Source organism: Salvelinus alpinus, chromosome 22, assembly GCF_045679555.1.
Source record: "Salvelinus alpinus chromosome 22, SLU_Salpinus.1, whole genome shotgun sequence".
Taxonomy (NCBI): Eukaryota; Metazoa; Chordata; class Actinopteri; order Salmoniformes; family Salmonidae; genus Salvelinus; species Salvelinus alpinus.
The window spans coordinates 26,005,882-26,032,689 of NC_092107.1; the positions used below are offsets into that span (position 1 = coordinate 26,005,882).

Genomic DNA, 26,808 nt, shown 5'->3' on the forward strand with positions numbered 1-26,808 from the left:
TGCATTTATAGCAATGGCTATCAACTGTACTGCAGGGATAGAACGTAAGTCACAGAAAATGTAGGTTGTAGTGGCAGCTGCAGAGCGAAATTTGGGTGTACAGAGACTTGATGTGAGAGTTACAAGGTATGTTGTGTGGTGGTGTCCTGTCTTTTAAGGCTTTTGGCCTGAGGTAGGACTTGATAGATTAAATAGTGGAGTAGGGTGGTGGGTTTTTGGTGAGTGTAGGGTTAGATGGTAGGGTATATGTTGATTTATTTTTCAAGCAAAGAATAAGGGAGTTATACTCCAGTCTAGTAGGTGGCGGTAATACAACATAATTGAATGCCAACTGCCCTTAAACCAAAGAAGAAGAAGAAGAAGTTGTTGTACAAAGAACACACGAGTGTGGCGTTGGAGAGATTAAAGAAGCTGGCAAAAAGCTAACATATTTACTAGCTTGGTTTCCTGCTAAAGTCGCCATTCGCTGAAGAAAATATGTAAGTACTTTAAATGACCAATGTGTGCATGGTTTATATACAGTTAAACAGAGCCTCATCACTGTGGAAAGAAGTGTGGCTAAATTTGGCTAACTGGCTGGCTGGTTAACGATAGCCAGTCATGATGACCTACCGTTACTAGCGATAGTAACTACTGTAGCTAGCTAACCATAATAAACCTAGGAACTTATCAACCAGCAAGCTAATACATATTGCCTTTGGCCACTTCATGTAAAACAGTTTTCCACTTTGTTAGCAGCTAACTGTTGGTCTGAATTAACGTTAGTTTTGTCAAGTCTCAATCATCATCATCATCTCGATCAACAATGTTTGAATTGCCTGGAGTTGAACTCTGTTAACAATAAGTATCCTCAATAATCCTTCCAGGAGCCTGTTAAGTAAACCCAAGTCGGAGATGACTCCTGAGGAGCTCCAGAAACGCGAGGAGGAAGAGTTTAATACTGGGCCCCTGTCTGTGCTCACCCAGTCTGTCAAAAACAACACACAGGTCCTCGTCAACTGCCGAAACAACAAGAAGCTGCTTGGCCGTGTCAAGGCATTTGACAGGTATTTATGTAGCTAGGCCACTGTAGTTGGGAAGTCATAAATTGGAGTTATATGGTTAATCACAAATGTCCAACAAATACAGACACAAGATTTTGTTATCACATGTTACCCATATCCCCCTAAAGACTTGATTCTTAATGCTTTTTGGTTAACTGTATACATTTGTATTCCCCTCTCAATGCAGACACTGCAACATGGTCCTGGAGAATGTGAAGGAGATGTGGACAGAAGTGCCCAAGAGTGGCAAGGGCAAGAAGAAGTCCAAACCAGTAAACAAGGACCGTTACATCTCCAAGATGTTCCTGAGAGGAGACTCCGTGATCGTGGTGCTGAGAAACCCCCTCATCACAGGGAAATAGATTCTTCATTTGCCCACTTCACCTGTCTTTGTCAAAGAGATGATGGCAGGCAGTGGATGGGCTGTCATTATGTGAAAATAATGTTTTGTTTTGGAACAGAGAGGAATCTGAGTTGTGTGTTTAGAATTTAAGGTGAGAAAATGATACCAAGTTCACACTTTGGATTGCTGATTAAGATCATTCCTGCCGTTCTATTTTGTTTCGGGCGCTAATGTAGTTTTTCATTTTAATAATAAAAGACGAGAAGTATGGTATTCAGTGTTGTGAATACGTGTACACACTATTAGAACATAGCCAGATGTATTCTCTACTGTATCTCAAATAGTTTCAGGCTCGAAAGCAAGGGGTATGTTGGGATGAACAGAACTCTGACTCTTGACTTCTCCCTTTCTCTCCTCCTCCTCCTCTCCATCCTCTCACTCTCCTCTAGCCTGTTTCCCCAGGCAGAAGCTTGGGTGTCAGTGTTGATTTCAGGTGGCAGCGCTCAATATGTGACAAACTGCCGTTTAAAGAACCATGCATTATAGATGAGACCAGATGTGCTGACTGTCACTTCACACCCTGCTCTGCGTTCTCCGTATCATCTTGTCCCTTCGCTGCGACTCACCCCATCCTGACCACTTTGTAAGCTAATTGTCTCAATAGCATATTTATTTCTTCTCAAACAGTTGGCACTTAATCCAGTGCGGTTAACTTGGGGCTTGAGTGCCCGTCCCAAGGTTATTTGCCAGTAAGTGGCATACTGTACAGTGCATTCGGAAAGTATTCAGACCCCTTGATTTTGTTACGTTAGAGCCCTATTTCCCCCCCCCCCCCCCCTCAATCTCCACACAATACCCCATAATTACAAAGCAACAACATGTTTAGACATTTTGCAAGTTTATTAAAAAGAAAAAACATCACATTTACAGACCCTCAGACCCTTTACTCAGTACTTTGTTGAAGCACCTTTGGCAGTGATTACAGCCTTGAGTCTTCTTGGGTATAACGCTACAAGCTTGGTACACCTGTATTTGGGGAGTTTCTCCCATTCTTCTCTGCAGATCCTCTCAAGCTCTGTCAGGTTGGCTGGGGAGCGGCGCTATACAGCTATTTTCAGGTCTCTCCAGAGATGTTTGATCGGGTTCAAGTCCGGACTCTGGCAGGGCCACTCAAGGACATTCAGAGACTTGTCCCAAAGCCACTCCTGCATTGTCTTGGCTGTGTGCTAAAGGTCGTTGTGCTGTTGGGAGGTGAAACTTCGCCCCAGTCTGAGGTCCTGAGCACTCTGGAGCAGGTTTTCATGAAGGATCTCTCTGTACTTTGCTCTGTTAATCTTTCCCTCGATTCTGACTAGTCTCCCAGTCCCTGCCGCTGAAAAACATCCCCACAGCATGATTCTGCCACCACCATGCTTCACCGGCGGGATGGTGCCAGGTTTCCTCCAGACGTGACGCTTGTCATTCAGTACAAAGAGTTCAATCTTGGTTTCATCAGACTAGAGAATCTTGTTTCTCATGGCCTGAGAGTCCTTTAGGTGCCTTTTGGCAAACTCCGTGGGCTGTCATGTGCCTTTTACTGAGGAGTGGCTTCTGTCTGGCCTCTACCATAAAGGACTGATTAGTGGTGCTGCAGAGATGGTTGTCCTTCTGGAAGGTTCTCTCATCTCCACAGAGGACCTCTGGAGCACTGTCAGAGTGACCATCGGGTACTTGGTCACCTCCCTGACAAAGGCCCTTCTCCCCTGATTGCTCAGTTTGGCTGGGCGGCCAGCTCTAGGAAGAGTCTTAGTGGTTCCAAACTTCTTCCATTTAAGATCTTAAATGCTGCAGAAATGTTTTGGTACCCTTCCACAGAGCTAGTTCTGTCTCGGAGCTCTATGGACAATTACTTCAACCTCATGGCTTGGTTTTTTACTCTGACTTTGCACTGTCAGCTGTGGGACCGGTGTGTGCCTTTCCAAATCATGTCTAATTAATTTAATTTTACCACAGTAATCAAAATTGTAAAAACATCTCAAGGATGATCAATGGAAACCGGATGCATCTGAGCTCAATTTCGAGTCTCATAGCAAAGGGTCTGAATACTTACGTAAATAAGGTATTTCTGTTTTATTTTTAATACATTTGCAAAAATGTCGAAACCTTTTTTCACTGTCATTAAGGGGTATTGTGTGTGTGTGTTGATGAGGATTTGTTTTTTCTTTAATCCATTTTAGAATAAGGCTGTAACGTAACAAAGTGTGGAAAAAGTCAAGGGGTCTGAAGACTTTCCGAATGCAATGTATGTGCAAGAGCACAATCATTCTCAATTTACAGGACTCTTTTAAATCATCTGTTGTCTGAATTAAGACTGTGCATGGCTCTTTAGGTTTGTTCAAAGGTCACAAAGTATTCCCTGCTGGGCATAAAGAGCAGCACAGTTAGTTATACATAAATCTCATTATGTCTTATTGATTGACATCCTCTTAACTTGAGTCCCAGAGGAGGAGGGACATGATACATGAACATTGATGAATTTTGCCAATACTTCCTTTTCCCAAAAATAACCAGGTAATTTTCTGGAAGCTATTTGTTTGCTTTTCCCATCTTGAATGTTGTGAAATTGATGCCATTTTCATTTAAGTTTAATTGAATGTGCTTTGGAATTTAAACACGTTTGCAGAGCAGTCAGAAGCAAGATGGGAATCTCAGTCACCTATATGCATCTTAGCCTAGATCTCATTCAGTCTTATGTGTTGATTCCTATTCCATATTTTCCATTGAGGCGAGTCCTCTTATAGATGACTATAACTATTGTTGTGCTTCTCTATTCCCATAGCTACTTCATTCTTACTCATGGTACTGCATCACACATGTTCTTTTGAGAGTTTTCCCATGCTCTTTTTGGCCCACCCAGTCCTTCCAAGCCTGGGGCTGTCCTCCAGGTCTCCCACATATGAGGGAACATATCTTGGGCAAATACATCCTCTTCATGCCCCCCACCCCCTCTCCCTGTTAAATTGCTTGCCCTAAGGGCCACTGCACCTGTGGTGTCTCTTTGTGTGGGGGGGGGGGCAGTTCTCTGTCTCTGATTTATAGCCCTCAGGTGAAGCCTTCTGGGATGTGTGTGTCAGAGGGAGAAGATACATGACACGAACTTGGATAAAACTCAAACTAACCCCCCTCATCCTTGTCTTTGTAATCTGTAGGCCAACTCATTATTTTCCTGATCGGAGATGGGAGAAACATTCCTATTTCTCTTTTTTGGTCTCTGTCTGCAGCAGTTAATGTCAGCACCGATAATACAGTATTTTCAATCTCTTGAGTGTTCTGTTTAGTGAAAAGCATGCACACCTATTCATTCATTCATTCCTAATGAGTTATAGAAAAGGGTGCCATGTGTCTTTACGCATGAGTGAGACTTCTTGAACATTTCCCTCCAGATTTTGGGGTGTGACTCTTCAGCAGGAAGGAGGATGTTTTATTCAGTAGGCAGCTGGAGCAGAAGGCGCGATAAGAGGGGAAGTGTGATTATGATAGCGATCAACCTAGCATCGATACTCTCCCCTCCGCGCAACGCGACACCCTCATCCAGCGTGCGGCTCACACTCGCCATCGATCTTGCCTGGTAACCTGAACCGCTGCAGTTTGTTTCCAAGCAGATCCATGGTCGTGGTATCAGTGCCACGAGGCATGTGGAGAAAGAGTGACAGAGAGTATCAACTCTGTAAACACAGCAGTGGAGGACGGCCCAACATAATGGCTGGAACGGAGCAAATGGAATATTTGATACCACATATTCTGCTCCAGCCATTACCACGACCCAGTCCTCCCCAATGAAGGTGCCACCAACCTACTGTGACATACACAAACACACTTGAGGTCACCTCATCCCACTTGAGGTCACCTCATCCCAGTGAAAGAAAAAATGCTGCTACCCCCACACATCATTATTGAATAATTTTTTGTTAATTTAAAATTAGGCCGACATATAGGAGTTTTAATACAAATACATCACATACTGTATGTTATTGGCAGACTAAAGGGAAATGTGGAGATACAATGTGTACTGATACATGGCCACGCCAGCTATGTTGAGCTATGTGTTCTTTTTCCTGATAAATCAGATAAGGGCGCAACTATAGACTACATAGCAACAAATATAGTTTATGTATACAAACTGACTGGAATATTTTTTTCTCAAACAAAATAGTAGGCCTACACTTCATTATCAATATTAACCCATAAAATAATTATCCTCTTAATAAAAACATGTAGTATCTTCCGCCATCTAGCGGCGTATAATAGTACTGTATTTTGTTTGGCCGCCCAGTAGAGGGCGTGCTTAAACTTTTAACTACTGCAGGCTACATGAGTGCAAAATGCTGAGCAACACTCAATACCTGTCAAACACCACCAGTCTACAGACCAGGCAAACAGTTGAAGAGGGACAAACCGCTAAGGTTTGATAAAGCATTGTACTCACAAATAAAAAAGTATGAGTTTCAGCTCTAAATCCTCCTTAACATAGACCTATCTTCTTCCACTGTGCTGTGACTTACATATTTGTGCCTTAGGTCATCCTCCCCATTTCCCCTAGTAGAGCTCAGAGACCTAGTCAGCTCATTTGGGCTACATTTCTTTAGCTTCCCTCAGCCTGGCGACCAGCCCAGATCTCTCTACCCCCCCCCCCTCTCTCTCCCACTCTCCTGTCCAAACACACACACTCCTTTTCATAAGAAAATTTTATCTATTATGCACAGTGAAATAATCCATGACCCATATTAATCCTTATTAAAATGATTAGTACTCAACCCCTTGCCTCCACCACCATTCACATTGTTTTCCAGACTCAGTTTCAATCTCTTCTCCTCTCATTTTTGCTACAGTCCTATAATGCAGTAAACTAGATTCCTGTTTACATAATGCCCTCTCTAAAAAGAGGGCACAAACTCTCTCTCACACACACACACCTAATGTACCTGGGTCTTCCACTTATCTCTCACTGTCCAGCCACTCTAACATAACCTTGGTCTCTACCTTAATCTAACTCTCATATTATCTAATCACTTGTGTCCAAGTCCAACAGGTCCCATGTGAAACTGTGCCAACTATGGAGAGAGATGACGTCACACTGTGGAAAAGTGGTACAGAGGACAGGACGGGAGAATCCTAACATTACAGCACAGTCTAGTTCTAGGTGAACCACTTTCTGGGAGTAGAATAGTCTTTGGCACAAACATTTTCATTTTCTCACCAGTTTCCCACAAAATTACATGCTTGGATGGGGAAAATCTGATTATATAATTAACATGAGTTTATATAATTGCTTGAAAATGTGTACTCTATTTTTGGGTGCAGTTTCAGTAGTGGCCAGCAGACAGCAGATTGAATGGAGGGAGCTCAAATTGTGTGACAGGCTGACAGTTGCTCTGTAGACAGCTGTCGTGTGTGTTCAGGCCTACCAGTGCTTCAGATGTTTACACATGCCATTGAGACATAATGCATTCCTTCCTCTTCTGCTCCAGTTCCCTCTCCCCCATAAGGAGAAAAATGCTACAGTATCGCTCAAGAAGTTTTAGGAATGCAGTGCAAGATATCATGGTGGTGACAGCACTGTATAATTCGCTATATTCTTTCCCATTATCTTCCTCCTTCATTATTTATGAAGTTAGAAGGCCTAAGGTGGTGGCAGGTAGCCTAGCGGTAAGAGCGTTTGGCCAGTAAACGAAAGGTTGCCAGTTTGAATACCTGAGCTGGCAGGGTGAAAAATCTGTCAATGTGCCCTTGAGCAAGCCACATAACCATAATTTGCTCCAGGGGCGCAGTACTACTATGCCTGACCTACACAGTTCACTGCACCTATGTGGCAATATATATATATATATATATATATATATATTTATATATAGTATATCACAAAAGTGAGTACACCCCTCACATTTTTGTAAATATTTGAGTATATCTTTTCATGTGACAACACTGAAGAAATGACACTTTGCTACAATGTAAAGTAGTGAGTGTACAGCTTGTATAACAGTGTAAATTTGCTGTCCCCTCAAAATAACTCAACACACAGCCATTAATGTCTAAACCGCTGGCAACAAAAGTGAGTACACCCCTAAGTGAAAATGTCCAAATTGGGCCCAATTAGCCATTTTCCCTCCCCGGTGTCATGTGACTCGTTAGTGTTACAAGGTCTCAGGTGTGAATGGGGCCAGGTGTGTTAAATTTGGTGTTATCGCTCTCACACTCCCTTATACTGACTGGTCACTGGAAGTTCAACATGGCACCTCATGGCAAAGAACTCTCTGAGGATCTGAAAAAAAGAATTGTTGTTCTACATAAAGATGGCCTGGGCTATAAGAAGATTGCCAAGACCCTGAAACTGAGCTGCAGCACAGTGGCCAAGACCACACAGCGGTTTAACTGGACAGGTTCCACTCAGAACAGGCCTCGCCATGGTCGACCAAAGAAGTTGAGTGCACGTGCTCAGCGTCATATCCAGAGGTTGTCTTTGGGAAATAGACGTATGAGTGCTGCCAGCATTGCTGCAGAGGTTGAAGGGGTGGGGGGTCAGCCTGTCAGACCATACGCCGTACACTGCATCAAATTGGTCTGCATGGCTGTCGTCCCAGAAGGAAGCCTCTTCTAAAGATGATGCACAAGAAAGCCCTCAAACAGTTTGCTGAAGACAAGCAGACTAAGGACATGGATTACTGGAACCATGTCCTGTGGTCTGATGAGACCAAGATAAACTTATTTAGTTCAGATGGTGTCAAGCGTGTGTGGCGGCAACCAGGTGAGGAGTACAAAGACAAGTGTGTCTTGCCTACAGTCAAGCATGGTGGTGGGAGTGTCATGGTCTGGGGCTGCATGAGTGCTGCCGGCACTGGGGAGCTACAGTTCATTGAGGGAACCATGAATGCCAACATGTACTGTGACATACTGAAGCAGAGCATGATCCCCTCCCTTTGGAGACTGGGCCACAGGGCAGTATTCCAACATGATAACGACCCCAAACACACCTCCAAGACGACCACTGCCTTGCTAAAGAAGCTGAGGGTGAAGGTGATGGACTGGCCAAGCATGTCTCCAGAACTAAACCCTATTGAGCATCTGTGGGGCATCCTCAAACGGAAGGTGGAGGAGTGCAAGGTCTCTAACATCCACCAACTCCGTGATGTCGTCATGGAGGAGTGGAAGAGGACTCCAGTGGCAACCTGTGAAGCTCTGGTGAACTCCATGCCCAAGAGGGTTAAGGCAGTGCTGGAAAATGATGGTGGCCACACAAAATATTGACACTTTGGGCCCAATTTGGACATTTTCACTTAGGGGTGTACTCACTTTTGTTGCCAGCGGTTTAGACATTAATGGCTGTGTGTTGAGTTATTTTGAGGGGACAGCAAATTTACACTGTTATACAAGCTGTATACTCACTACTTTACATTGTAGCAAAGTGTCATTTCTTCAGTGTTGTCACATGAAAAGATATACTCAAATATTTACAAAAATGTGAGGGGTGTACTCACTTTTGTGATTTACTGTATATATATATATATATATATATATATATATATATATTTGTTTTGCCTACATACAGTCTACAACTAGTTTCTTAAACTATTTGTTGTCTCACCACTATTCACATGTGCACAACGTTGATTATAGGGCAGTCTCGTTTAGTCCAACAGGCCTATGTTGCTTAAATAATTATAAATACAGTTTTTTCCCAACTTTCTATCAACCTTGAATACCCGAATTGGAGTTATGCCTTTCAACCACTAGGGAAAGGCAGAGTGGTGTGGATTTTTTTCAAAGGTTAGTGCAATCCGGCATCCTTGGGACATGGACATCACTCCCAAAAACCAAACATTAACCGTTTTAAAATGTCCACTTCAATGGGGGGGTAGGGACGTCCCAATGATCCCAGATAGCAAGGACCTATTTTCTAACTACAGAGAGGAGGGGCCGGTGAACATGGAATGAAAACCTACTTCGAGTTAAAAGCTGGTTTAAACACCAACGAAATTACGCAGACCAGGACAAAGGTCTAGAGAAGGTTCACAGCATTACCGATCAAGAGGATTTCCCACTTTGACAAAAATAAGAAAGAGACTTTAGTTTGTCCTGGCACGGTTTATGGTAGCCTGTTTAGAAAGGAGAGATGAGTCTCGGATCCTGATTGGAGTTGATAAGCGCGCTCCGCTACTGTATCCAGCCTTTCAACCCCTCTCTCCGAAACCAGGAAATCGTCGAGGTGTGCTTATCTTTATCCTGCTTGTGGATCGTAGGCTACCCCTTTGCGGGTAGATACATGTGTATCTCGCCGATATCGTCGTCTTTTATTTAATTGTTTTGCTTTTGAACCGGGCTCAGATCTGAAGCCGAAAAAACTGCATCGGAGTGGATCTCTATTCTCGCCTAACAATGAGGTAAAGCGGGTCAAATCTGATCGATCTGTTCATTGTGTTTATTTTGTTTTGGAACTACAATACAACAGTTTTGTGCGCTTGTAGTGCTCGAGCATGGACGGTGCACGTTTTTGTTTGGAGCCTATCACATGATTTATCATGTAACACCGATAGATCTCGAACTGTTTCGGTAGTCTAGTTTGGACTCAAGATAGACTAAACATGTCATTATTAAAGTGACCGCCAGACTAGACCAACTTGTTTCAATGTAGAATACCTAATACAATGTTTCACTTTGTAGCACAGTTGAATTTTGGAACGGGGCTGAGTGAGAGAAGAATCAGAGAAGTGCAAGCTAGAGCGCTGTGTCTGTCTGGTGTCAGTCAAAAATGTATATGAATCTGTCCCCTTGTCATACAGTAGTAGCCTGTTGCTCTGTCATAGTTGAACATATTGTTTAGTGGCCTAATTCCAGTACATTAGGCCCAGAGGGCATTAGAGCGGGTAACTTGTACTTTACTTGAATGACAATGTGTCCCGTAGTGATTTTAGGTTTATCATGAAATCAAGATTTATTGTGGCCTATTTGGGAAATGGGACTGCTGCTATCTGCAATGGTGCCCTGTGGTTGAGCACTCTGTGTAAGTTAGGCATGTAGCTGTCTGGTCAGCTGGCTTGCCGTATAACACCACGTATCCATGCAAGGTCTCTATTTTTTCCCTCTAGTAGTTGGCCAACCAGGGCTGTACACGGAACCAAATTGCGCCGAGCATGGAACACTCCAGTCTACAAATTCCACATCCTGTTGAAGCTTGTGCAGTTGGCAATTACATGCTTTGAAGCAGACACTGGTTAGGCTTTTCTGGAATGTAATTTTTTTCCTTCTGATTCAAACACAATGGCCCCTCGCAAATGACCTGGGCATATGTACATCTGTATACTCTGACTCTATCCACAAGGTATATTTGTAGTGTTTCCATAACCTGTGCAACAAGTTCTTTATCTTTAACCAATCTTGAATCTCCCACTGCTTTTGTAAAACCTATTTGGGCAAGTAAGGCCTTGTATTGTTTTTAACCTGTTGCTGATCACTTTGATTTACTTTGTTAAAACCAACACTCACCTCTAAGCCTCCTAAATGAATGGGCTCCGGCCCCACCTAAAGAGGTCATGTCATTTACCTTGCTTACATAATGGGTGAGGAATGTAATGTTGTCGGTCACATCAAGTTCATTGTCCTCCAGCATAGTCTACCGTATTTGAATGTTGACACAGAAGTGCAGCCAACTGGTTAAATGTTCCATGGTTTCTCCCAATATAGGTAGGCCTAGCCCTAGATCCTGAGCTGACCCAAATCTAATAAATAGAAACCTCAGTCAATATATCCAAGGCAGTTTGTTACATGTTCTCTGTCCACCCTGGCTTTGCATACATTCTCCCTATAAACATAATAAGCTGACCCTTTCTGGCCCGTTTCCTCCATGTTTTTCTCTGACTGTATGCACACTGACGCACAGGAAATAAATCAGTCTTCATTAATGGCAGCTGGAGGATTCATTGTTATCAAAGTGACGCCTGCTGTGACTCGCTCCAGGTGTCTGGTACTAACTGACTCCCCCCTGGGCTGGGCTAGCATACAGTAGGCCTACACAGGACACCCTTCAGGTGTAAGGTGGTTGTGAAAATGCCACATTTGATCTAACAAGTCATTCCATGCGCTGTGTTGAAACCAAATCAAATTTTATGTCACATGTGCCAAATACAACAGGTGTAGGTAGACCTTACGGTGAAATGCTTACTTACCATGATTGGAGTCAATTTGAATTGAAGGCAGTCCATTTTGGAAGTAAACAGAAATTACAATTCAACAATCGAAAAAAGGGAATTCGTTTGCAATGACTTCTCAGTAAACTGAAAAGTACAAACTTTTTATTTCGAAAGTAAAAACATGTCAGAATTTTTTAATCAAACCACTTCCTGAATTGACTGCCTTCCATTTGAGTTAAGCGCAACACGGTTACTTACACGCAATTGTAAATGATAACGTGTTCTCAACTTGCCTACCTGGTTAAATAAAGGTGAAATAAATAAATAAAAATATATATACAAAAGTATATGGACACCTCTTCAAATTAGTGGATTTGGCTATATCAGCCACAACCGTTGCTGACAGGTGTATAAGATTGAGCACACAGCCATGCAATCTCCAGACAAACATTGGCAGTCGAATGGCCTTACTGAAGAGCTCAGTGACGTTCAACGTGGCACCGTCATAGGATGCTACCTTTCCAACAAGTCAGTTTGTCAATTTCTGCCCTGCTAGAGATGTAAGTGACTGTAAGTGCTGTTATTGTGAAATGGAAACGTCTAGGAGCAACAACGGCTCAACCGAGAAGTGGTAGTCCACACAAGCTCACAGAACGGGACCGCAGAGTGCTGAAGCGCATAACGTGTAAAAATTGTCTGTCCTCTGTTGCAACATTCACTACCGAGTTCCAAACTGCCTCTGGAAGAACTGTTCGTTGGGAGCTTCATAAAATAGGTTTCCATGGCTGAGCAGCCGCTCACAAGCCTCAGATCACCATGCACAATGCCAAATGTCGGCTGGAGTGGTGGTAAAGCTCGCCACCATTGGACTCAGTGGAAACATGTTCTCTGGAGTGATGAATCACACTTCACCGCCTGGCAGTCCGACGGGCAAATCTGGGTTTTGCGGATCAAATAAATTTTATGTCACATGCACCGAATACAGCAGGGGTAGATCTTACAGTTGGAATGCTTACTTACAAGCCTTTAACTAACAATGCGTTAAGAAAAAAGTGTTAAGTAAAAAAAAGATTAATAGAAAATAAAAGTAACAAATAATTAAACAGCAGCAGTAAAATGAACAAGTGAGGCTATATACAGGGGGTACAGAGTTAATTTGCAGGGGCATGGGTCAGTTGAGGCAATTGAGGTAATAAGTACATGTAGGTAGAGTTAGTGACTATGCAAAGATTATAAACGGAGAGTAGCAGCAGTGTAAAAGAGGGGTCTGGGTAGCCCTTTGATTAGCTGTTGAGGAGTCTTATGGCTTAGGGGTAGAAGCTGTTAAGAAGCCTTTTGGACCTCGAATTGGTGCACCTTTACCGCTTGCCGTGCGGTAGCAGAGAGAACAGTCTATGACTAGGGTGGCTGGAGTCTATGAATTTTTTGGGCCTTCTTCTGACACCGCCGAGTATATAGGTCCTGGATGGCAGGAAGCTTGGCCCCAGTGTAGTACTGGGCCGTACTCACTACCCTCTGTAGTGCCTTGCGGTCGGAGGATGCTCTCGATGGTGCAGCTGTAGAACCTTTTGACGATCTGAGGACCTATGCCAAATATTTTCAGGACCGCTACCGCCGCCTTTGTGCAAGGAGGAGCACTGCCAGAGCCCTGCAAAATGACCTCCAGCAGGCCACAAATGTGCATGTGTCAGCATATGGTCTCACAAGGGGTCTGAGGATCTCATCTCGGTACTGCTGCTGCTGGGTTGTTGCCCTCCTACGGCCTCCTCCACGTCTCCTGATGTACTGGCCTGTCTCCTGGTAGCGCCTCCATGCTCTGGACACTACGCTGACAGACACGGCAAACCTTCTTGCCACAGCTCGCATTGATGTGCCATCCTGGATGAGCTGCACTACCTGAGCCACTTGTGTGGGTTTTAGACTCCGTCTCATGCTACCACTAGAGTGAAAGCACCGCCAGCATTCAAAAGTGACCAAAACATCAGCCAGGAAGCATAGGAACTGAGAAGTGGTCTGTGGTCACCACCTGCAGAACCACTCCTTTATTGGGGGTGTCTTGCTAATTGCCTATAATTTCCACCTTTTGTCTATTCCATTTGCACAACAGCATGTGACATTTATTGTCAATCAGTGTTGCTTCCTAAGTGGACAGTTTGATTTCACAGAAGTGTGATTGACTTGGAGTTACATTGTGTTGTTTAAGTGTTCCCTTCATTTTTTTGAGCAGTGTATATACTGTATGTCTACAAGCAACAGCTCTTGCCAGTTTGACATTTTCCCCTTTCACTCTCTCCACGCTGCGCACATACCTTTTATTTTTTTCTTCAATATTTTAGTCATTTAGCAGACACTCTTATCCAGAGCGACTTACAGGAGCAATTTGGGTTAAATGTCTTGCTCGATTACTGGCCCAACTCTCTTAACCGCTAGGCTACCTGGCGCCTTGTGTGTTTAGAGTAATAGAAGGCTGCTCTCATCAGTTTTTAAAATGTTCCCCTGTCACTCTCCATGCTGAGCACATGTAGTATTGATCTACTTAAAAGCAAGAACACCGATTCTGACTCACCCACAGTCTCCTTTTATTTCTCTCACATCATTCTTTGTCTGCCTGACTGTATTGAAATGAGCTATGGAGGCCAGACTGGAAGGGCTATGGAGGCCAGACTGGAAGGGCTATGGAGGCCAGACTGGAAGGGCTATGGAGGCCAGACTGGAAGCCGGTGGCTAATGTAGACTCACAGGGAGGGTATTCCACTTGCTACCCTCCCCTCCCCCTCTACCATCATCAGTGATCTTTTGACCCTGTGACTCCTGGTTGAGGAGTCAGGAGCTATTATGCCTGGTGTTTGTCTAACTTTGTCTCTGTTTGACACAGTCATTAGTAACATTCATTGCTGTAATCATGTAGTTAAGAATTTTATGGCACAACGTCGTTGTGTATTTGTCATCACTAATCATTTGGTGTATGTTGGTATGGTGATTTTTATGTCTCCGTAAGTAAACTATTTCCTTAATTCCTTTGTTCATGAAAGTACATTCAGGTGGGTTCCCTGTACAAAAATCAATGGGATTCTCCCTCACCACAATGAGAGACCGTGTGGTAGTATTCACCCAAAAATACTTTGCGCATCATTTATACATTAACACTGAATGTCGCTGTGGCCGAGCAATCTGTGCCATGCATTATCACAAGCTCTCCCATTTAACGCTACTGTCCTTTTATGTCAACACCTGATCACCATTCCCCCATAACAATTTACCCCCATCGGTGCTACTTGTTCTAGGGCAAATAAATAGGCCTTTATGTGGGGGCCTGCCTTGGGATTAGAAGCAGTGCACAATGTACAAAACCTTCTATTGTCTCAATAGGGCCAAATCCAGTTTCCTTGGTGGTTGTTGTGGGTTTTCTTCTATTACTAAGCATCTAGATTACAATATCCCCCCCTCTTTGTTCAGAGGTGTTACTCAAATGTATACAGTCTAGGCGTCTGTAGAATGGTGGGTAGGGCATGGTAAACCGGAAGCAACAATAGGGCTTTGTTCATTGCCACTGACAAGAGAATCCTCTACACCCTCCTATAGCATGGTACACTGACGCTGAATCAAACGCACGTGTCATATAATTAGGTACACCTCTCAATTCTATGAAATTGCGCAAATGCCAAACATATCGTAGTGTGTTGGGATAGCACTTAGCTCTGGAGCCTGCAGCCTTGCTTGCTCGGTGCTAGTGGCTATCAGAGGGTCTAATTAGCCGCTACTCCCTCAGGTTTGGGACACTTGTGCATATAGTAGAGGGGCGCGTGAATGAGCAAATGGAGGGTCGAGGGTAAGGGATGATTGGGATTCAGCCTGACACTCCCATATTTACCATTTAAGTTCCTTCCTTCCACCCTAGCTAGTATCCTTCCACACACCCATATCCCTCATTCCCAATGCTCCCAGTTTCTCCTTTTATATCCCATCAGGGAGAAATGTAGTGCTGCAGCTGATCCATATAGATGCTATAGGTCAGGAGGAAAATGTGCTTTCACAGAGCCACTGTTGTCTCTGGAACAACCGTCATCATATTCTCCTTCTGGTTCCCTGGGCAGCTCCAGGCCTTGGTTGGCTTTGTCCCAACAAGCCCAGGGCATCAGCATAGCTACACAGGGTACAAATTGCACCGTCACTGTGGAGCTGTAGGTGAGCGACTAACCACTAGGCATTGGATACCATAGAATTAGGACCTAGAATAGCCATTTAATAGGATCTCTATGTTGGATACTAAAAGTGGTTGCTGGAGTGGTTGCTGGCCATGGCTGAGACAGGCTGGGTCTTGTTGCAGTAGCCATGGTGTAATGATTTAATGCATGGTCAGCAAAGGCTGCCATTTCCCCTTCCTCCTCTTCTCTTTGTCTCTCCATTCATAAGTCTCTCTTCCTCCTTAGGCAAATATTAATGTCTAGTGATTCACTGTTGTTCTGAATCAGATTGCTAATGGGCACACACACACACACACGCACACACACACAGAGTAGGTTCAGGAGAGTGCCACTCCATAATGTGGCATAATGGGCGTCTGTGGAGAACGGTTTTATAGTGACAGCCATCGCACTCTCTCTGTCATGTCTACTGACTTTCCCCTACAGCCATACATGAGGATGCTGAGAGTGGATTGACTGGATAAAAGCTATATTTTGGTTGGAAGATTTATATTGAGGCTCAAGCGATGCCACTGTGGGTTAAATAGATTGGGCATCAAAAACTATTTCCTGCATGGGTGACATTTTTGTGAATGGTTAGCGAAGCGACTAATCTTGTTTACCGAAACGATCAGCTTTTCTGCTATCGCGGGACTGGTTGCCTCTTCAGATCTCCCAGTTGCGTCTCTCTGTCTGATAATATCTATGTTGAATAATTCTAGGTTTTAGTAATTTGGATACCTTTTCAATGGGTAGTGAATTCATGTATCGTCCCTATTGAATGTCCACAATGGGCTGTAACTGTAAAAATGACCACCTCATTCAAAAGGTAGACTTACTGATCCTCGTTCCATTGCTTCATTTTCAAGTAATAAGCATGTTCATGCATGAACTTTAGTGACCACGAGGCAAGTTGAACCGTTTTGAAGACCGCGCATACCATCAAAGAGTAGGACAGCAACATTTGATAGATACATGATTTGATTGTGTACTTAAGATGAAAATGAGACTTCCTGTGTCTTGACCAGCTTTGACCCGTTTTGAGGATAGTGATAATGGAATTTCCACTACTACTACTCAGCATCTATACTGAACAAAAATATGAATGCAACAATTTCACTGAGTTACAGTTCATACAAGGAAATCAGTCAATTGAAAAACATTTATTAGGCCCTAATCTATGTATTTCACATGAATGGGCAAAGCCATGGGTGGGCGTAGTCCTACCCACTTTTTACATTTTAATTGTATCTTTATTTAACTAGGCAAGTCAGTTAAGAACAAATTGTTATTTTCAATGATGGCCTAGGAACAGTGGGTTAACTGCCTTGTTCAGGGGCAGAATGACTGACTAATTTTTACCTTGTCAGCTCGGGGAGTCAATCTTGCAACCTTTCGGTTACTAGTCCAACACTCTAACCACTAGGCTACCAGGCCCACCCACTGGGGAGCCAAGCCCAGCCAATCCAAATTATTATTTTTTTTACCCACAAAAGGGATTTATTACAGACAGAAATACTCCTCCGATTCTTCAGCTGTCCGGGTGGCTGGTCTCAGACGATCCATCAGGTGACGAAGCCGTATGTGGAGGTCTTGGGCTGGAGTGGGTACATGTGATGTGGTCTGCGATTGTGAGGCCGGTTGAACGTACTGCCAAATTCTCTAAAATGATGTTGGAGTCGGCTTATGGTAGAGAAATTAACATTAAAATCTCTGGCAACAGCTCTGGTGGACATTCCTGCAGTCAGCATGCCAATGGCACGCTCCCTCAACTTGAGACATCTGTCGCATTTTAGAGTGGCCTTTTATTGTCCCCAGCACAAGGTGCACCTGTGTAATTATCATGCTGTTTAATCAGTTTATTGATATACCACACCTGTCAGGTAGATGGATTATCTTGGCAAAGGAGAAATTCTCACTGACAGGGACTTCCACAATATTTGAGAAGCTTTTTGTGCGTATGGAACATTTCAGGGATCTTTTATTTCAGGTCATGAAACCAACACTTTAAATGTTATATTTTTGTTCAGTGAAATATATAGCTAATGCTAAGTGTCAAGCCAGAGGCATGCAGCACTCACAGACCTCCATAAAAGTGAGTTATCAACTCAATATAGATTCTATCCTTCCTCGCTCCCTCTTTTGTGCACGGTGGGCACAGTTTCATACCCATAGCATATTCTCTGGAGATGTGGACATGGTTACATGTCTGGACAACAGATAGGGAGAGGGTGGGGAGTTTCTCTTCATCTCTCAACCCCTAATGAGGGGGATCTTCTCCAAGGGGGTTTGCCTCCTCCCCTGCCTCCTTAGCTTCTCAGGGAGGATACGCTTCGACATGTAAAAGGAATTAAGCGAACGCAGAGAGGAGAGTGATGATTCGATGGTCCAAATAAGGGCATAGTGAGTGCCAGTCACAACCCCCCCACAGCGCTTCAGGAGCTGGAATGCTGCTTTTGCTCCTCGGCCTCTTTCAAGTGGTCAGAGGCCTGGCCCAGACAGCCAGGGAACGTTTCCGCAACGTTGGAGAGACCTATTCCAGAGAATCTCAGGCACCGATGAGTCAGCACACAAAGAATGCTGACGCAAAGAATGCTGAGTGGTTTGAACTTGACTGAGAAAGAGAAAGTGAGAGAGTTGGTGCATAAGAGTTTGAGGCCGAACATAAGAGACAGAGAATGATAGTCCGACACCTTCTGAGAGAGAGAGAGACAGGAAAAAAATATAGCCAGCGTATGTGGCTGACAGGGGAGAGACTAAAGGCAGTAGCCTAAAGTCTGTGTCGCAGCATGCTAGGACCTGTGTGAGGGAGCAGGCACGCGGAAGGGAGGGAGACGGAGAGAAGGATAGAGTTAGGAAAGTTACCAGCAGTAGGCCAAGGATTACCACAGGGGCCCTGGTCCTCCTCAATCTTTAGTCTGGGGCTTCAGTAGTCAGCCAATCGCTCCATATGGTTAGCCTCTTACAAATACCTGTACTTCAAGGGGCTGAGGTATGCGATCCATCTTCACAACTGTTTATTTGGACAGCATTAAATTACTTAGGCTGTACGCTGAAGAGGATGCTCTGTGTTGTTGTATTTGAGAGATTAACACTACTTGTTATTCAGTGAAGTTACTGTCTGTGTGTCAGTGTGTGTCAGTGTGTCAGTGTCACTTGGGCCAGAGGTATCACTGAGTCTGTGATGTCACTGACAGCCCTGTAATTGACTGGAGGGTAAATTCATTGAGGACAATACTGTCAGATGACACTGGTAACTTCAACTTTAACTTACATTTTTGAGCCAAAACTAATGCAATTGTTTTGATGTTTTTTGTACATAAACTGGATAAGAGGTCACACGGTTGGTCACCTATGCCCCTGTCGTTTGTGTGTGTGTACTCACCTGGTGGTGCTAGAGAGAGTCCCAGGTTGTGCGCTGTATCTTAGAGAGACAGGACCAGGTTATTTCTACTCTGCTTTTAAGAATGTGTGATATCGGTATCTGCATCATCATCCACGACATGGAACTGTGGTCTATATTTTTATCAAGGCTGAGAGGGCGAGTTAGCGTTGCTTTACTTTTCATTGTTTTAGCTCTCACTTCAAAGGAGATGTTTTTGAAAGCATTTAAAGTGGGCTGAGAGGGAAGAGGACCTATGAGTGAAATAACATTTGTTCACATTTCCAATAGGTGTGAAGTCCTCCTGAGATCTGAATAAACTGAAAAATAAAAAGCTTTTGGAGTAGAGCACCGTTATTGATTTGTATATGACTGTATCTGTGACCAAATTAGAGCGCTATGACTGTATCTGTGACCAAATTAGAGCGCAATACCGATTTTTGTATTGATCTGTTGATGTGATGTGCTATACTGGACAGTTTATCTGGCATGAATGACCACAAGGCACAATGGCAGGACATGGCAAGCACTTAACATACTTTTGTATAGATGTGTATGTGGACACCCCTTCAAATTAGTTGATTCAGCTATTTCAGCCACACCGTTGCTGACAGGTGTATAAAATCAGGTACACAGCCATGCAATCTCCATAGACAAACATTGGCAGTAGAATGGCCTTACTGATGAGCTCAGTGACTTTCAACATTTTACTGTCATAGGATGCCACCATTCCAACAAGTCAGTTTGTCAGTTTTTGCCCTGCTAGAGCTGCCCCGGTCAACTGTATGTGCTGTTATTGTGAAATGGAAACATCTAGGAGCAACAACGGCTCAGCCGAGAAGTGGTAGTCCACACAAGCTCACAGAACGGGACCGCAGAGTGCTGAAACGCGTATTGTGTAAAAACCATCTGGCCTCGGTTGCAACTAGAGGTCGACCGATTAATCGGAATGGCCGATTTAATTAGGGCCGATTTCAAGTTTTCATAACAATCGGTAATCGGCATTTTTGGACACGATTGGGGCAGACTACATTGCACTCCACGAGGAGCCTGCATGGCAGCCTGCACTACCTATTACGCGAGTGCAGCAAGAAGCCAAGGTAAGTTGCTAGCTAGCATTAAACTTATCTTATAAAAAAACAATGAATCTTAACATAATCACTAGTTAGCTACACATGGTTGATATTACTAGTTTATCTAGCTTGTCCTGCGTTGCATATAATCGATGCGGTGCCTGTTAATTTCTCATCGAATCAGAGCCTACTTCGCCAAACGTGTGACGATTTAACAAGCGCATTCGCGAAAAAAGCACTGTCGTTGCACCAATGTGTACTTAACCATAAACATCAATAACTTTCTTTAAAATCAATACACAAGTATATATTTTTACACCTGCATATTTAGTTAATATTGCCTGCTAACATGAATTTCTTTTAACTAGGGAAATTGTGTCACATCTCTTGCCTTCCGTGCAAGCAGTCAGGGTATATGCAGCAGTTTGGGCCGCCTGGCTCGTTGTGAACTGTGTGAAGACCATTTATTCCTAACAAAGACCGTAATTAATTTGCCAGAATTGTACATAATTTTGACATAACATTGAAGGTTGTACAATGTAACAGCAATATTTAGACTTAGGGATGCCATCCATTAGATAAAATACGGAACGGTTCCGTATTTCACTGAAAGAATAAACGTTTTATTTTCGAAATGATCGTTTCCGGATTTGACCTTATTAATGACCTAAGGCTCGTATTTCTGTGTGTTATTATGTTATAATTAAGTCTATGATTTGATATTTGATAGAGCAGTCTGACTGAGCGGTGGTACGCAGCAGCAGGCTCGTAAGCATTCATTCAAACAGCACTTTCGTGCGTTTGCCAGCAACTCTTCGCTGTGCTTCAAGCATTGAGCTGTTTGACTTCAAGCCTATCAACTCCCGCGATTAGGTTGGTATAACCGATGTGAAATGGCTAGCTAGTTAGCGGGTTGCGCGCTAATAGCGTTTCAATCAGTGACGTCACTCGCTTTGAGACCTTGAAGTAGTTGTTCCCCTTGCTCTGCAAGGGCCGCGGCTTTTGTGGAGCGATGGGTAAAGATGCTTCGAGGGTGGCTGTTGTCGATGTGTTCCTGGTTCGAGGCGAGGAGAGGGACGGAAGCTATACTGTTACACTGGCAATACTAAAGTGCCTATAAGAACATCCAATAGTCAAAGGTATATGAAATACAAATGGTATAGAGAGAAATAGTCCTAATAATTCCTATAATAACTACAACTTAAAACTTCTTACCTGGGAATATTGAAGACTCATGTTAAAAGGAACCACCAGCTTTCATATGTTCTCATGTTCTGAGCAAGGAACTTAAACGTTAGCTTTTTTACATGCACATATTGCACTTTTATTTTCTTCTCCAACACTTTGTTTTTGCATTATTTAAACCAAATTGAACATGTTTCATTATTTATTTGAGGCTAAATTGATTTTATTGATGTATTATATTAAGTTAAAATAAGTGTTCATTCAGTATTGTTGTAATTGTCATTATTAAAAATAAATAAATAAAAATCGGCCGATTAATCGCTATCGGCTTTTTTTGGTCCTCCAATAATCGGTATCGGCGTTGAAAAATCATAATCGGTCGACCTCTAGTTGCAACAGTCAGTACTGAGTTCTGCCTCTGGAAGCAATGTCAGCACAATAACTGTTTCTTTGGGAGCTTCATAAAATGGGTTTCCATGGCTGAGCAGCCTCACACAAGCCTAAGATCACCATGCGCAATGAATAACTATGCATAGTCACTTTACCCCTTTATGTACAAATTACCTTGACTAACCTGTACCCCCGCACATTGACTCAGTACTGGTATCCCCTATATATAGCCTCATTATTGTGTTTATTTAGTAAATATTTTCTTGACTCCATTGTTGGTTAAGGGCGTGTAAGTAAGCATTTCACGGTAAGGTCTACACCTGTTTTATTTGGCGCATTTGACAAATAAAAGTGTTGGCTGGAGTGGTGTAAAGCTCGCTGCCAATGAACTGTGGAGCAGTGGACACACTTTCTCTAGAGTGATGAATCACGCTTCACCATCTGGCAGACCAACGGATGAATCTGGAGTTGGCGGATGCCAGGAGAACGCTACCTGCCTGAATGCAGAGTTTGGTGGAGGAGGAATAATGGTCTAGGGCTGTGTTTCATTGTTCGTGCTAGGCCCCTTAGTTCAAGTGAAGGAAATCTTAGTGCTACAGCATATTTCCTGTTTCAGCATGACAAGGCCCCCATGCACAAAGCGAGGTCCAGAAATGGTTTGTCGAGATCGGTGTGGAAGAACTTGACTGGCCTGCACAGAGCGCTGACCTAAACTCCATCAAGCACCTTTGGGATGATTTGGAATGCCGATTGCGAGCCAGGCCTAATCGCCCAACATCAGTCCCCGACCTCACTAGTGCTCTTGTGGCTGAATGGAAGCAAGTCCCTGCAGCAATGTTCCAATATCTATTGGAAAGCCTTCCCAGAAGAGTGGAGGCTGTTAAAGCAGCAAAGGGAGGACCAACTCCATATTAATGACCATGATTTTAGAATGCGATGTTCGAGTGTCCACATACTTTTGGTCATCTAGTGTATGCGTGTCCAACATGTTCTGCCAGATTAACAGAGGGATAGAAGGCCAAAGTGGAACAAGTGGAGGGAAATTGTTTAGCGGAGGGGGCTTGAGCCCAAAAAACAGTAGACTGATTTAACTGGTAGCCTAAGTATGAACGCAGAGATGAAGAAGAGGATTGAGGGATTAAGAGGGACGATGGGGGCCAGATGTGGAGACTAAGAGAGGGGGAGGAAGAAAATAAGGAGTGTGGAGGAGCATGGTGGGATGGCCTGGTAAACAGAGAGGGAGAGCCACTGGACCTGACTGTACTTGTCAGTACAAGCTCTGAGCAAAGCCTTATACAGACATTTCTTAGAGCGTGTGCCCCATTCGTGCACTGCAGTTTCCTGTTAACCCCTCACTGACTGAGAAACTATAGGCTCCCATTCCGGCTCCAAATGTCAGTGTTGGCTAACTTGGAGTTTCTGTCTTTCTATTTTAATTCTCAGCTAAACTTGGTCTTTGAGTTTGGTTTATTGGTTCTCCTGTAGGCGTTGTCTGTCTGTATTCAGGCCATAAAATTATCTTAATGTTATTATCATAATGTTATCAGTTAGGTTGCTAGGAGCCTATAATTTGTCATCTTGACAGACAGAATATTTTCATAACCTTTGCATGCAAGAGCACTTGGTTATGATTTTAACACGTGCAGTAGCCACAGCTAATGTTTCAAGGGTATGTGAAAATTCCTCAGATTAAGACTGAAAATGACCATTGCCTGGTTGAGTTATTTTAAGGTTCAGCCAGTGACCTATTGGCTTTCACAGTACACTCTCACAGGTTAAATGAACTAGTCAGCTAGTTAACACTTAGCTTAACTACTAGTCTAGACTCTTAGCTAACCTTCAAGGACTGCATTATATGTGTTGTTTGGACACTGTCACAGGAATAGGTTGTTTATGGCATTTATTTTTCATGGTTCATTCAGAAGCTAATGTGTGAAAAACGTGTGTCCATGTAGCATCCTGCCAACCTCTCGGACTCTGTCGACGTATGCACACACATGTAGTCTCAATATCTGTAGATGTATCAATAATTCACTCTTCACTCTGTCCTCCTGAGCCTATGCTTTCTCTCATATTAAAAATGCATCTGTTTCCCAGTCCTTTTCTCTGTACCTTCCCAGTTAGCAGCAGCCCTCACTGCTCTATACCTGGGTGGGTCACGTTCACTGAAAACAAATGTGAGAAAACCTTTTGAAATAGAATATTGGCATACTTGCTGGTTAAGTTCAGCTGGCACCTCTGTTTCTGTGCCCACTGACCACAATCCACGTCTCTCTTTCCTCACACCGTTATGTCCCCAGCCAGGGACATCTTTATTTTATTTTTTCCATCTATTAACCTTTCACGAGCCTCTACCCCGGGTCCGGGATCACCCCCCACCCCCCCCCACACACTGATTAGCATAGCTAGCATAGCTTCACAAGTAGATAGTAGCATCTAAATATCATTAAATCACAAGTCCAAGACACCAGATGAAAGATACAGATCTTGTGAATAAAGCCACCATTTCAGATTTTTAAAATGTTTTACAGGGAAGACACAATATGTAAATCTATTAGCTAAACACGTTAGCAAAATACACAATTTCTTTGTCCACCATTTTTTCTCTCCACCAGTAGCTATCACCAATTCGGCTAAACTAAGATATTGATAGCCAATAACCAATAAAAAACCTCATCAGATGACAGTCTGATAACATATTTATGGTATAGGATAGGTTTTGTTAGAAAAAAGTGCATATTTCAGGTAGAAATCACAGTTTACAATTGCACCGACCATCACAACTCGACTAGAATTACTATAGAGAGCAACGTGTATGACCAATTTACTCATCATAAAACATTTCATAAGAATAGACAAAGCATAGCAATGGAAAGACCCAGATCTTGTGATTCCAGACAATATTTCAGATTTTCTAAGCGTTTTACAGCGAAAACACAATAAATCGATAAGTTAGCATACCACATGTGCAAACGTTACCAGAGCATCGATTCAAGCCAAAGAGAGCTATAACGTAATCATCGCCAAAATATATTAATTTTTTCACTAACCTTCTCAGAATTCTTCCGATGACACTCCTGTAACATCATTTTACAACATACATATAGAGTTTGTTCGAAAATGTGCATATTTAGCCATACAAAACCGTGGTTATACAATGAAAATACTAGCAAATCAAGCCTCAAAATGTCGGACGTCATCTTTCAGAGTGATCTAGTTTAATCGAAAGCTAATCATATACTTGACTAAAAAATACAGGGTTGACAGGAATCGAAAGACAAATTAGTTCTTAATGCAACCGCTGATTTACATTTCTAAAATTATCCTTACTGTGCAATACAGGGTTCGCCAAGTGAAGCGATAACAAACAAAATGGCGGATTATGCGTTTAAAATATTTCGACAGAACAACGATTTATCATATTAAATATTTCTTACTATGAGGTGATTTTCCATCAGATTCTTGGGCAATGTATCCTTTCTTGGGTCTAATCTTCTTTTGGTCGATAGATGTCCTCTGTCCTTCGAAATGTCCACTAACATCGACCGAGACCCCGAAACGTGACCAAAGCTTCAAAGTGCACGACAAAGAAATTCCTCAAAATCGCACTAAACGGATATAAATTGCTATAAAACGGTTCAAATTAACTACATTATGATGTTTTTAACAACTATAACGACTAAAAACATGACCGGAGAAATATCACTGGCTAAACAACCATTTGGAAAGAGGCAAGCCCGATGTCCATCTTGCGTAAGACGCGCGAAGGAAAAGACGGTACTTCCACGTTTTCTTGTTTTATAGTGGCTCTGATTGTGCAATCGACTCCATTCAAAGCGTGATGACGTACTGACACCCAGAGGAAGACGTAGGCAGTGTCGGTTTCTCCATAGCATTTACAGGCACCTTAAAACCGACCCCAGATCAGGGGTCAAAATTTCTGAAATCTGACTCCCTGTCAGGAAAAGTGCTGTAGAAGTAGTTCTGTACCACTCAGAGACAAAATTCCAACGGCTATAGAAACTAGAAAGTGTTTTCTATCCAATAATAACAATAATATGCATATTGTACGATCAAGAATTGAGCACGAGGCAGTTTAATTTGGAGACCAAAAAATGCTAATGCGGAACAGCACCCCCTATAGTTGCAAGAAGTTGTTTAACTTCTTTCTTCACCTACCTTACCTAACAAACATTTGGGTCAACAGTGAGCACATGAGTGTGTAAACTTGAAAGGGTGTGTGTTTGTGTGTGTGTGTGTTCACTAGTCAGGCTGAGTCAACCCTTATTAGGCATTGCTGGGAGCAAGAGGTGGGCTGTGGCTACAGAGCTGTGTCACAGGAAGTGGGAGATTGTATCACGGGATGGATGGATGGAGGGAGAGGAGGAGTGGGGAAAAGAGATTGATAAATAAAATTAGTCTGCTCTTCCTGGTTCTCTCTCGACTAGACTAGACTTTGGCAAAAAGACCATTGGCTACACATGTACTGCAATGTGAACTTATCATGTCTGGACCGATACCTCCGGAGGTAGTGCAGGGCAGTGTAAACACAACTGTCTCCTTGACACCACTCATACAGGAGGACAAATTGTTATAGCATAGCAATGTTTATGAAACAGCTGAAATGTATAGACGTTTCACTTATTTTTCTTTAGTTTTTACCTGAAATTGTAGTAACAGCCAGTTACATCTGAAATTGTTTCAATTGCTTTTACCTCAGTGACTTCCATGATATTGATACAATGAAGCCTGGTTTGTTCTAAGGTATATTTTAATATGGTAGCTAGTGTCAGCCTAAGAGCTCCAAATAGTTATTGTTCAGCTAAACGTCAGCATTCAGCTACAGCCAGCACGTTTTACTTAAGGATTCAGAAATTATACTGAACAAAAATATAAATGCAACAATTTCAAAGATTTTACTAGGTTACACTTCATATAAAGAAATCAGTCAATTGAAATAAGTTCATTAGGCCCTAATCTATTGATTTTTCTTTTTTTCACATGACCGGGAATCTGTTGGTCACAAGTACCTTAACATTAAAAAAAAA

The 26,808-nt window shown here is 42.9% G+C and overlaps 2 protein-coding genes across 3 annotated transcripts in view; both read left to right on the forward strand.

Moving 5' to 3' along the window:
• The first annotated feature begins 300 nt into the window (after positions 1 to 300).
• LOC139549760 (small nuclear ribonucleoprotein Sm D2-like) lies at positions 301 to 1,659 on the forward strand. Its single transcript, XM_071360514.1, has 3 exons — positions 301 to 479; positions 867 to 1,046; positions 1,231 to 1,659. Coding segments are annotated over exons 1-3 (357 nt in total). The 5' UTR covers positions 301 to 477; the 3' UTR covers positions 1,406 to 1,659.
• A 7,550-nt stretch (positions 1,660 to 9,209) lies between these two features.
• The window catches only part of vaspb (vasodilator stimulated phosphoprotein b), a 35,192-nt gene continuing 17,593 nt past the window's right edge, over positions 9,210 to 26,808 (forward strand). For both annotated transcript variants that reach the window (XM_071360515.1, XM_071360516.1), the window contains exon 1: positions 9,210 to 9,800. In XM_071360515.1, coding sequence (XP_071216616.1) covers positions 9,796 to 9,800 — 5 coding nt within the window. In that variant the 5' untranslated portion in view covers positions 9,210 to 9,795. The remainder of the gene's footprint in view (positions 9,801 to 26,808) is intronic.